General features: G+C 40.7%; 1 protein-coding gene across 1 annotated transcript in view; it reads right to left on the bottom strand.

Moving 5' to 3' along the window:
* The window catches only part of LOC124605967, a 612,100-nt gene that overhangs the window by 33,192 nt on the left and 565,322 nt on the right, over nt 1-13,586 (bottom strand). The window contains exon 4 of the mRNA XM_047137931.1: nt 6,616-6,752. Within this exon, the coding sequence (XP_046993887.1) occupies nt 6,616-6,752 (137 nt within the window). The remainder of the gene's footprint in view (nt 1-6,615; nt 6,753-13,586) is intronic.

A 13,586-nucleotide genomic window follows, 5' to 3' on the forward strand; every position in this document is an offset into this window, starting at 1 on the left:
GCGGCTCCGCCCGCCGGAGGTTTGAGTGCTCCATCGGGCATGGGTGTGTGTGTGTAGTTCTTAGCATAGGTTAGTTTAAATTACTGTGTAAGTCTAAGGATCTATGACCTCAACAGTTTGGTCCCTTAGGAATGCACACACATTTGAACATTTGTACGTGAAACTTTAAACTTCGGGTTTCGATCTGGCAACTTCAGATGCCACACTAGACTGGTCAACAAGGGACTGAATGGAAGCCTTAGACCCGCTTAGCGATTTTGCACACCACCAGAATTTTCTCGGGTTCTTTGTCACATATTTTGCTAATGTGTGACGGCGGTAGTGTTTGTATGCTTCGCGCACATTTCTTTTCATAGACGCACAAATCTCCACTTTGTCGTCATTTGTCTATCCCTTTTTCAATCTAGAGAGCAACAGCCTCTGCTTCGGGTCTTTTCCGTCCTTTATCCACTCAACAGGCTCGTAACTCTCCTGACTAAACTCAAACTTTGACTATAACTCCTCCACATCCTTCATACTGGTACTAAGTGATGCCTGTTCACTGTCTAAGTAACATGTTAATGACTGCTTGTGTCCTGTATCTAGCAAAAACACTCTCCTAGCCTTCTTAACTGGTTTATTAACTTTTGTATTCATAGTTGCTTTAGTGACATCATGATCGCTAAGTCCCGTTTCTATACTGACACTGTCGATAGGGTCCGGCCTGTTTAGAAGGACTAAGGTATTTCCATTGCGTGTGGGCTGCCTAGATAGCTGCTCAAGTCAATTTTCAGAAAAATCTTTAATGTTGCTTTAGTAGATACGTCAGTAACTGTCTTCTCGAGCTGAAGACGTTATTCTGTCTGCTAATAAAATGCGGGAGGTTATCCCACAATCGGATTCGAGAATGTGGCGGAAGCATACAGGGTGCCAGAAAAGGTATTTTGCCTTATGGGAACGAATGTTTCTGCCGTGTTATTCAGACAAGAGCGTTAAGGTGTGGGTGAGATGTGAGGGACAGTGTACCATGATAAGATAAAGGAGACAGGTGGTATGGAAATCCCTGTGCTTGTCTCAATACGATGATGAAATATAATCAGAGAATCGAACATTGTAAGACGTATGCTTTGCCGGCGATTGGCGAAGCATGACAGAATCTCTGACCAGAGATTAGTTTATAGTTAGTGGTTGCTTGTGGCTAGTCTGCGCTTGACTGCGCGAGTCGACAGTAGTAGTCTGGTGTAGTCTGCAGTAGTCTGGTGGAGTCGGCATGTGTCGGCTGCGTGCTCTGCTCGGGACTCTGGTCAGGACTCTGGAGGATGAGTATTGTTGTAGAAGGTAAAGAAGCAGCCTTGCGCATATTTAATAATGTATGTTAATTGTAATTTAATTTGATCCAAAAAATGCCCCAATAATAATTTTTATAATATAAAGTAACTCTTTTAAAGAAAAGTATACATTTCAATTTAAAGAATTTCCAATGCATTATCATTGCATCCAAGAATATATATATATATATATATATATATATATATATATATATATATATATATATATATATATATATATATATATACGCCAGCATTGCACGAAGCTGTGTCGAAAAATGACTAATTAAGAGCAGATATAATTGCAGTTTTATTGAGGTAAGAATTTTTGCTTTTGTTATTCAGGATACAGGGCTGAAGGTCAGCGCCGCTGTCCTCATAAAATTCATCAGGTTACAAACCTTTTGCATTATTTTGGTGTTTAGGAATTTTTCTGTTTCGAACTTGACATAAAATGAGAATAGAATTTTGTGGTAACATTAAATGTGAATGCATTTCTGCGCACAGACTATAAATCGGAGCCAATTTTGTTCGGAAGTCATAATATTTAAAATTCATCTAATTATTATTTTTTGTGGGCTCCATTTTCATTTTTATATTTTTTGTGGCGAGGTTACACTTCGCTCCATTTCCATTTAAATATTTCTGTGGGGAGGTTACAACATAAAGATTTAACGGAGAAGGTTTGATATGCAGATTTACAGTAAAGTTACTGATTAATTTGTTTGCACCTACACTTCATACTAAGAAATCTAATTATAATACTTAAGTTGTCTTAAAACACCACTTTCAGTGGTGAGCGAAAGCTAAATTGGTGAAACTGTCTGTCAGTATCGAAGCGGGAAGCCTGTTTCGGGCCAAAATGCTCTTTTTTCCACTACTGCTACTTGACTATAGGTCACAGGTACATTCTTAAAATGATCTACGTATCAGGTAAGCACCGTTGACGTTTTCCGACTACTGGTTTGCGTGATATTATGTAGGTGTAAAGGTCACAGGCTTGGACGCAACCGCCACGTGCGGCTGCGAGTGTGCGGGATGGGGTTATCGTGGAATGCTGACGAACTGCGGTGCCAGTACGCGCCGGTCGCAGAGCGCCTCACACACAGTAGTGGCGTCGTCACGCTGGCCACCTGCAAGGGCAGAAAACATTTAAACGCGCGTGGTTCCGACGCAGAATTATTTCCTTTTCGACTCACATAGGAGTATTGAGATATCCGCATTTGTTCGTGGTAGGACGTCAGACACCGGTATAACGAGTAGGCGTAGCAAGCACGTTATCACAAATTTTATAGATATAAAGTGATGATGGCTAATAACTCGTAGTTTGCCTATTTTCTGTACCTCAGGGACACAATGCCCGCAATAATCCTGACAAATACCAAGGCAGACCGTCAGCCGAGGATCATCGTCATCAGTTTTCTGCTTCATAAGCAGGTCCTTTACCTCTCCATTTTCTGCGATCCATTGCGTCCTTCTTAAGGCTGCTGTACGTTGTACCGTCCATCACGTCATCCACTACCTGCAATCTCTTCCTTCCTCGCTTCCTTTTCCGTTCAACATAGCAGTCTAAAACTGTTTTTACCAGTCCGTCATTCTTTCTTAATATATGCTCAATCTAATTTCTTTTTCTTCTTTTTATTACATCTAGTAACTGTCTTTTCTCTCCCACTCTTCTCAGTACCTCTTCATTTTTTACTCTGTCCGTCCAAATTATTTCTTCTATCCTCCGTCATACCCATATCTTATAAGCCTCCAGCTTTTCTCCGTGTTTTTTCTTCAAAGGCCATGTTTCAGCAGCGTACACAAGAACACTCCATACAAAACATTTCGTGAGTCTTTTCCTCAGTTCTCTGTCCAGACTGGTGCAGAAAATTCTCCTTTTCTTATAAAATGCCTCTTTTGCCACTGCTATCCTTATATTAATTTCTTTGCTGCAATTCCAGTCGGTGACTGTCCTGCTTCCAAGACATTTAATTTTGCACCTTATATTTCTCCATTCAGTATCAATTTTATTTCCTTATTTCCTCCTAGTGCCAATACTTTTGTTTTATTTGTGTTAATTTTCGTTCAATAATTTTTCCCGTTAGCTTCAATGGTGCCCACTAAATCCTGTAATTCTTTTTCCCCTGAGGCTAGGAGGAATACGCCATCAGCAAACCTCAAACACCCTATTCTTCGTCCTCCAGTTTCTACTCTTTTGTCATCTAATGAGCATTGGTAAATCATATTTTTGAAGTAGAGGTTGAAAAGTTTAGGTGATAGACAGCATCCTTGACTTACTTCTTTTCCTAGTCCGATCCAGTGTGTACATTCTCCTCTCAGTTTAACAGAGGCTTTTTGAATCAGATGTAATGAGTTTACAAGTCTTCTGGTTATACAGTCCACTCTCTTTCCCTCTTTATAGTCACCAGCTTGTCCCAAGCCATTATCAAATGCCATTTCTAGATGAAGCACTTATAGAGGTCTCTTCCTTTTTTAGTAAACCTTTCTCCCAAGATTCGTAGGAGCCCTACTGCGTGCCTGGTGACCGTATTCCGTATAAATCCAAACTGCTCCTCGCCAATGTTCTCCTCCATTACTCTTCCGAGTCCCTTATTAATTATTCTTAACATCACTTTGGCTGCGCCGGCCGGGGTGGCCGAGTGGTTCTTGGCGCTACAGTCTGGAGCCGCGCGACCTCTACGCGCGCAGTTTCGAATCCTGCCTCGGGCATGGATGTGTGTGATGTCCTTAGGTTAGTTAGGTTTAAGTAGTTCTAAGTTACCTCAGAAGTTAAGTGCTCAGAGCCATTTTTCTCACTTTCGCTGCATGTGAAATAAGACTAAATGTCCTGTGTTCACTGCCTATCTTCGTTCCTTGTTTTTCCGGTAATGGAATCATTATTGCTGTCAGAAGGTCCTCAGGCCATTCACCACTGTCATATATTTTATTACCTCAATATTTCTCTTATACCATTTTGGTTCAAGCATTTTAATATTTCTCCCGGTATCGTATCTGTACCTACTGCTTTGCCGTTTTTCATTACAGTTATGGCAGACTTTACTTGTTCCATTATGATGGTGGGTCCTTTGTCGCTATCATTTGACTGTTGAGTGATTCAACTTCCAGAGTTTCTGGTTTGCAGTCTGTGTCATATAGCTCTTTTAGATATTCTTCCCATCTCTGGAGGACATTGTACGATCTTTGTACACTACCTCTTTACTCAAAATTTCCATAGTATCACTTCCTGCTTTGTTTTGATCCCATGTCATAGTCTGAACTCTGTCGTATAGTGAGTCGTATCTTCTCTTCCAGTGCAGTTCGTCAATTGCATCACATTCCTCTTTTAGCCATTTTCCCCTAGCCTGCTCTGTTTCTCTTCGCTGTTCATTATTTAACCGTTGGTGCATCTTTCTTACATCTTCAGTGTTCTTGTTATTAATTTTTCTTCTCTCTTCGAGCTTGGAAATCATTTCTTGTGTGACCCATGGTTTTTTGCCCTTTCCCTTTTACATATCCTACATTTTGCTGTCCTGCTTTAGTGATTCCTTCTTTCAGCATATTCTAGAACTCGTTGACATTTTCTGGTGATTCTATGTCTCGTAATGTGTTTACAAACTCAAGTGACAGCATTCTTGTAATTTGTTCTTTGCTGTATCTTATCTTCTTTACATCCTATTTCTTCACCATGGTCGCCTTCTTCAGTTTTTTCATTCTTATTTCTATTTCTGCCATAAGTAAGTTGTGGTCGCTATTAATAACTGCACCTCGTAATGTTTGCACCTTCTTGATTCCATTCCTGTATCTTTCTTCTACCAGTATAAAGTCGATTTGGTTTCTGTATTTATCCCCTGGTCATTTCCAAATGTAGAGCCTCCTTTTGTGGTTCTTGAACCATGTACTTGAAACTGACAGCTGCCTTTCCCTGCAGATTTCAATTAGCCATTCACCTCTGTCATTTCTCTTTCCAAAACCATGAATGCATACTATGTTTCCCTCTTTCCCTATTCCCACAATGTCATTCCAATCTCCCATTACTATTTTACAGCATTTATTATTTTCGTCCATTATTCTCTCTATTACATTGTACGTTTCCTCTAAAATTTGGTCATCATGTTCTGAAGTTGGCATATACATCTGGACAATCACTAAATATATTTTTGCTCCTTTCAGCCCTACACCAATAACCTGATCATTTGCATAGTCTGCGTAATCCACACATTTAGGTAATTCCTTTGTCATGATTATTTCTACTCCATCCATTCCTTTTACATTTCCTTCTGAGTAGTACAATACATATTCATATGACTGTAAGTCTCCACATCCATTCCATCTTACCTCAGCAACTCCTACAAGGTCCAAATGATTCTTTTCCATCTCTCTTTTAAGGTTGTCTCGTTTTCCTACTTGTAGCAGAGTTCTAACATTCCTGGTACCAATTTTCACTTTGATTTTTTGCCTCCTTTCAAGTCATACCTGCCTCCCCGGGGATCTGAATGGGGGACTATTGTACCTCTGGATACTGATTTAACATGAGAGGAAACCATTTTTGTGCATAAAATGGAGTCTGCACAATGCAGGCAAGATAACCTGCGGTGATATTCCGTTGCCTTCAGCAGTTCTGGAGGCTGCCCCAAACATGGGTCAGATGCTGCTGCATGAGACGTATAGGTCCAAAAATGAAAGACCCCTACCCCTCAAAACCTAATAATGTCAGGGTCAGGAAAGAACCAGAGCTGTCCAAGGGTGGCCAGATAGGAAAGATAAAAGTGAGGCGCCTGGTGTAAGTAAATGGAAGCAATCCCAGGACTCAGTTCGGAACCACGTGGTCGCCAGCCATGTACTCACTAGGTGTGAGTCGCTGGGGATACAAACCTCATAAGTGCCTTACATAGGAAAGGTTTTCGGAAAATCTCATTTATAGGTCCAATAATTGACTGAGTCCTTCTTTTAAAACTCTTGGATGTTTTGCTGTGAGTACCAAGCAGATATAATGGAAATTTGAGGCGTTATGGGAGGGGGGGGGGGTGTTTTCGGGGTAGGGAGGAGCTGAGTTTGAGAGGTGAATGATGGCTTAATTCATATCTGCTGCAATGCTCGCCCCCTGAATGGTCTAGGCTTCTACGCCTGCAGCGCCATTGGTAGTCTCCATTTGAACAGATCCCTGCCGGAAAACCTAATTTTTGACACTCCATCTCAAGCAATTCGATTCTACTCTTTGCTGTTTTATGTACTGACTAAGTTCTTACGGTGTAAAGTTTGAGAGTTGTGAGTCAACGTTAGAAAAACTTTCTGGTAAGGGAAACTTTGTTGTTGAAGTACTCACCATCGAGAACGTGTACAGTGACGGTGGCGAACTCTGACGGCGAGACGGCGCACGTGTAGTTCCCCGCGTCACCGCTGCCGATGCGCGCCACTAGCAGAGAGCTGTTGGCGCCTGCAGGGCTCAGGTCGGTCCGCACGCTGCACAAACACACAGCAGGCACACAAAATCACCAGCTGCAGTTTGGCAGCTACTATACAGCACATTCTGTCGTGGTATTACCACACTTCCAATTCATGAAACAGCTTGTCTCGAATAAATGAGGAGCATTCAAATGTGTGGACACATCCTGGAGACTGTGGGTAGCGCATTCACTATCATAAATAGATAACCAACTGTATGTGTGTTGCGGGATTGCAAATCCACAGGAGAAGACAGAATATGAAGGGAAATATTTACTGTCCACTAAAACGAAATTTCACATTATCTCAAAGCACAAGAGCAGCTGCATATTAATGGGCTGAAATTTATTTAGGATTTAGTTTGTCTTTTGTTTAGTCAGTTGATCGCTGTAAAAACAACTTTTTTGTAATGAGGACTCTTGATTTGCGAAAATAGGAACAACGTAATACACACAATATCTTACACTGGGCTCGATATTTTTTTCTTTACAGTTTCATGATTCCATGACGAATACTACAACTAAATACTAGAAGACTTTTTTCGCATTCTTCTCATTTTTTCCATGTTTGAATTTATTTTGTTTTTCTTATTGAGTCATCACTCCTTTAACTGATTCGACGTGGCACTCCATGAACCTCTCTCTTGCGCCAGCCTCTTAATCCCCCTACGTCCGCAGTTATTTGATGGATGTATATCAGTTACTGTCTTCCTCTAGCCTCTGTCTGTTGCCCTCTAGGAGCTTCCTCCAGTACCATGGAAGTTATTCCCTGACGTCTTAACCATGATCTAACATGCTGTCCCATTTCCTTGTCAGCGTTTCCCGCATGTTCCTGTCATCACCGATTCTACAGAGACCTCCACAAACCTGATTGTTACACCTAATGTACAACATCCTTCTGTAGCACTACATCTCCAAAAACCTTCGATTCTCTCTGTGATTCACTGAAATGCTGTGCTACAAATGTATAGCCTCATAAATTTCTTTCTCCAGTCATATTCCGTATGATACCATCAGATTCGTCTTGGCCAATTTAAGATGAATAGGCAGAGAAAAATAAAAAGATATTGACCGGATACCTCAGTGTACTAAGGGATATGATAACCTAATAATCTGGGAGACTGGAAAGCAGTAGTTGGAGAAGAAATAGAAGACTGAATGACTCGAGAATATAGGCTGGCAGTAAGAATAAGATACGAGAAAGATTAATTCAGTTTTGGAATAAATTTCAGCTACTAACAGCGAATTCACTGTTGAAAATCACAAATTGTTTCCCCATCGTTCAGTCCGCTCCTCCGCTGTTGACAGAAAAAGAGTGTCTCTTCATACGGCTAGTCATAGAACGCCATTGCTGATGAGTTTTATTCCAATTTGAAGCAGTGGCTGGTTTTCAACTCGGGATCCACGACTTTGTGATTCGTACTAAAGGGCTGAAAGCAAAACAGTAAATGTCTTTGACAAGCTGAACGAAGATCTGTCTGCTGAAGTTGTACGATATGAAAGTTTCAAGGCTCAAAGAAGGAATGAAATCACTAAACTCACTAGACTGAAAGGTTAGCTGATCATAGACCAGTAGTCCATGAATTCCGGCTATTCCTACCTGGAGTTTCCAATGTTTGATATTCCTTATCTAAATCATTTTACATTTTTGTATGAAATAACTTTGAAACTACAACTAATTTCTAACTAAATTTCTAATGTCTAATACGTCCTAGTATCTGCAGACTCATACGCTTCCATCAAGAGTAATCACACTAAGCTGTTCCAGACAACCTCATCATCAGTCACTGGTTCTATGACACTCAAGAAATATTGTAATCTACATTATCAAGTGGTATCTAATACTTACTTTCGATTAAGAAAATGATCATAATAAAATTTGTCTCTAAATTTAAAGTCGGGCTGTGGTATGCAAAAACATGTAAAGCAAGAGCAACCTTGTACTGACACTCAATTTTACACATATCCTATGCATTACGTCCTCCACGTGATGTTACAGGTGACTTCAGCAATTTACAGACCAATATTTAGTCATATCAGCTAATTGCTTGGAGTACCAGGTCAAAGAAGCACTCTCTGCTTTCCATATTCTTGAAACACCTCCGTAAATGCCTGTGAACCATGCACATTGTTAAGTATGTTAACGTACTTTAATCTTCTTCATATTGTTCACTTTAGTGTATCACAATTATTTTTACGGTATATCATTACGGTATTTCATTTGTCCTGCTCGTGTGAGATCCCATACACACCCACAGAATTCTTAGACGTCCTTGTCTTAGTGTCTTGTTATCTCGTTCATATTCCTTTCGGCTCCTGTCTTCCTTCCCCAGACTGCTCATCTTTCAACATCCACTGCATCCCAGACAGACAATTCTAACCAGTGAGATGACGCCTTCAATCATGTCTTGTTCAACACAATGTTCTATCCCTGGCTACGTACGTATGCTTCACTCTCTCAACATGAACCCTTCTCGATCTGTTACATATCTGTTCATTGAACATTCCATGGTGGTAAGCCTTTGCGATGAAAGTTGTCCACAATAACTTATATCATTGTTTCGATGTATAATCCTTTCAGGCACATAGCGTATAAGCAGTGACCATATATAGTGGAATAACCCACGAAAGAAACATATATCCCCACAATAATATTTCCTCGAGGCTGAGAAATACTTCGTAAATACGTCTTCGACTATCGCTGCTATTCCACGTTTCCTGCCACTATCTTTAATTCGTTTCTAATTTACAGTAATTTGGCCGCATTAGTAAAATATTGTAAGGTACGCCTCTCTAAATCGTACCATGATCCATCTGTGTTTTCGTCGCGACAGCTTTGCCTTCAGTTTATGAGCCGAAACACCATCTTCGTATCTCACAATGTCACTGAGAATGTACTCGTGATGTACTCTGATTAATTGCGAAGGTCATATAAAGGCAATTTGGGCTACATTTGCAATAATTTGAATTATGGCTGCGTTTCTGGTGCTGACATTTTCGTCTAAAATAATCCCTAGAAAGTATAGGCTTGTCCAATCCAAGTGGTCCCTCAGTCCGATTATAATCTTAAAATTTCTCGTCACAGATAGTAGTATAGCGACCATTTCATGAGCACAAATCTTTAATATACTTACCACACACCATTTGTGAGGTATTTCCACGATAAGCTGCCCCTCTCTTCTTTCTGTACTCCAGATCGTCCAATCATGATCAGAAACAGACTTTCTGCATAAGCTTTACAGTTAATTGCCACTGACGCCACTGTCATTTTTCTACCACTGAGGCTAGGTCCCAAAACAGAGCCAACTGGACACCTCTTCTTTATTGCCTTACGTATATAAAGTTATCTGAACGAGTAAGTCTGGCCTGCCAAATCTCTTACAGTCCTCAGTGTTCGATTTAGGCAACCGTTTCAGCTAGAAAACTCGTTGTCATCTGTAGTGATCCACCTTCCGGGTCTCAGGGAGATTATTGTTAATTTTGCCAGGCGAAGTATTGCACGAGAACTATTACACAAGGCTTTTAACGATGAGCTTTTCCTTGTAAAGCACCATTCAGAATTCATAATAACGATAAACGATTCACGCCTCTCGGGACATACTGCATATCTCATAGAAAAGTAGCCAGCACTTTCATAATGATCACGTTACAGATGATGGGATGCGGAACATAATAGTCTGTTGTGAATATACAGGGTGTTGAAAAAAGGTACTGACAAACCTTTAGGAAACATTCCTCACACACAAATAAAGAAAAGATGTTATGTGGACATGTGTCCGGAAACGCTTAATCTCCATGTTAGAGCTCATTTTAGTTTCGCCAGTATGTACTGTACTTCCTCGATTCACCGCCAGTTGCCCCAATTGAACGAAGGTAATGTTGACTTCGGTGCTTGTCTTGACATGCGACTCATTGCTCTACAGTACTAGCATCAAGCACATCAGGACGTAGCATCAACATGTTAGTTTTCATCACGAACGTGGTTTTGCAGTCAGTGCAGTGTTTACAAATGCGGAGTTCGCAGATGCCCATTTGTTGTATGGATTAGCACGGGGCAATAGCCGTCGCGCGGTACGTTAGTATCGAGACGAATTTCCATAACGAAGGTGGCCCGACAGGAAGACGTTCGCTGCGATTGATCAGCGTCTTAGGGAGCACGGAACATTCCAGCCTATGACTCGCGACTGGGGAAGACCTAGAACGATGAGCACACCTGCAATGGACGAGGCAATTCTTCGTGCAGTTGACGATATCCCTAATGTCAGCGTCAGAGAAGTTGCTGCTGTACAATGTAGCGTTGACCACGTCACTGCATGGAGAGTGCTACGGGAGAACAAGTTGTTTCCGTACCATGTACAGTGTGTGCAGGCTCTATCAGCAGCTTATTCGCCTCCACGGGTACACTTCTGCGAATGGTTCATCCTACAATGTGTCATACCTCATTTCAGTGCAAATGTTCTCTTTACGGATGAGGCTTCATTCCAATGTGATCAAATTGTAAATTTTCACAATCAACATGTGTGGGCTGACGAGAATCCGCACGCAATTGTGCAATCACGTCATCAACACAGATTTTCTGTGAAAGTTTGGGCAGGCATTGTTGGTGATGTCTTGATTGGGCCCCATGTTCTTCCACCTACGCTCAATGGAGCACGTTATCATGATTTCATACGGGATACTCTACCTGTGCTGCTAGAACATGTGCCTTTACAAGTACGACACAACCACATGTTGTCCTACACATTTCAGTCGAAGTGTTCGTACGCTTCTCAACAACAGATTCGGTGACCGATGGATTGGTAGAGGCAGACCAATTCCATGGCCTCCACGCTCTCCTGACCTCGACCCTCTTGACTTTCATTTATGGGGGCATTTGAAAGCTCTTGTTTACGCAACCCCGGTACCAAAATGTAGAGACTCTTCGTGCTCGTATTGTGGACGGCTGTGATACAATACGCCATTCTCCAGGGCTGCATCAGTGCATCAGGGATTCCATGCGACGGAGGGTGGATGTATGTATCCTCGCTAACGGAGGACATTTTGAACATTTCCTGTAACAAAGTGTTTGAAGTCACTCTGGAACGTTCTGTTGTTGTGTGTTTCCATTCCATGATTAATCTGATTTGAAGAGAAGTAATAAAATGAGCTCTAACGTGGAAAGAAAGCGTTTCCTGACACATGTCCAAATAACATATTTTCTTTCTTTGTGTGTGAGGAAAGTGTCCTGAAAGTTTGACCGTACCTTTTTCTAATGCCCTGTACAAGTTGCATATAATTCAGAGGGCCCAACAGCAACGATACTGAGGAATTAGAAAAAATCCAGTTTATTTGTATAAGACTTGCCAGGGAGCTATTTGCTACACAGGAAAGAATGCATTGTTAGCCGGAGATGGAAAAATGATCAACCCCCTTTGACGGAGTTTGATGACAGACGGTCTGCAATTAACGACTCAAAAGGTTGTTTTCTGGAGAATTAAACTCAAACAGAATATTCACTGCACAAAAATCAGAATTACGTACCGATTTCATAATAAATAAGGCCAATTGTAATAAAACCAGGAAGAATGCAAATTTATTTCCTTTGCCAGGACGCACAAGTTAGTAAATAACAGCACTGCTCAGTGTTTAGACATATACGCGGACTGTATTCTGCTTACTTTCGCTCACTGCCCTGTAAAATTTCATAACAGACAACTTTTTCCGCCTCGAATGTTAAACATTCATTCGTTCACTATGTACGCGAATTCGGCTTATTGTGCTATCCTCAAGTGGTAGCTCATTATCAAGTGCGTAAATACTTCGTCTCTCTTAACTCGTTACCTGGGTGATATTTATTGTGCCACACAACTTGGGATGTGGGGTATTTTGTAACCCGTCAGTAAAAAACAGCACTTTTGACTAATACGTATTTAGTATTTGACAATTTAATGATCTTGAAAGTAAATATTGACAGTGCTGACGACTAGGATTACATTATTCAACTGGAGTCAATGTAAGCCGTTCTAAAAGCATAATGTTACTTTGATACGACCTTCAATGCAATTTATCCCAGCCTAAGGGAATGCAGAATGGGATTTCAAGGTAGTACACTATGATTTCGTTACTTTTCTCTGGGTGAGCATGATACACCACTTTTACGACCGCCATCCATTCTTAGGTCTGACTGACATACTTTAATTACATAATTGTCATTGTTTCGTTTTAGAACTTGAGACATTTGTCATATCTGTCTCCTTTACTCTGCGACTTATAGTTTTACTACAGTTTCCCTTATTGATGTTTTAAGAGAACTTGACTGAGAGCGGAGACCAATAATCTTTCTGTTTCGCTGTAAATGATTTTAATGTGAGTATTTTGTTTACTGCGAACCCGATTCTCTTGTCTATTTCGTATAAGTGGTATCTAAACATTACTGAAGTAACATACGGATTTTGCTGGCCCTTCATCAAAAATCATTTAATTTTTTCTCCAATCTCTGTGTTTCCTCTTCAGATGCTTCTGATGATTCAACTTCACGTTTCGAAACAGGTTGTACTAATAAACGATTATTCAACAGATGCTGCTGTTTTGTTTAACAATAACGGATCCTTACATCTCCGGATGCCCTCAATGTAAAGTATGTTGCCGATATACGTAAGATGTCCCAAGTGTCGTCGTTGGAACGACAAGAAAACAAACACATGCTTTTGTATGTGGATATAATTGCAAAAATTTTGTCACGAATCCGTGAATTTCGTTTAAGGAAATGGGCACAATTTTAGTAACGTAGTGGTTCCTTTCAATGATAATTGATGTGTTTTATTTATTGTTTGAGATTTTTAATGTTGTTTCGGTCAAAGAATAAACTTCGTCC

Source organism: Schistocerca americana, chromosome 3 (assembly GCF_021461395.2).
Source record: "Schistocerca americana isolate TAMUIC-IGC-003095 chromosome 3, iqSchAmer2.1, whole genome shotgun sequence".
Classification (NCBI taxonomy): domain Eukaryota; kingdom Metazoa; phylum Arthropoda; class Insecta; order Orthoptera; family Acrididae; genus Schistocerca; species Schistocerca americana.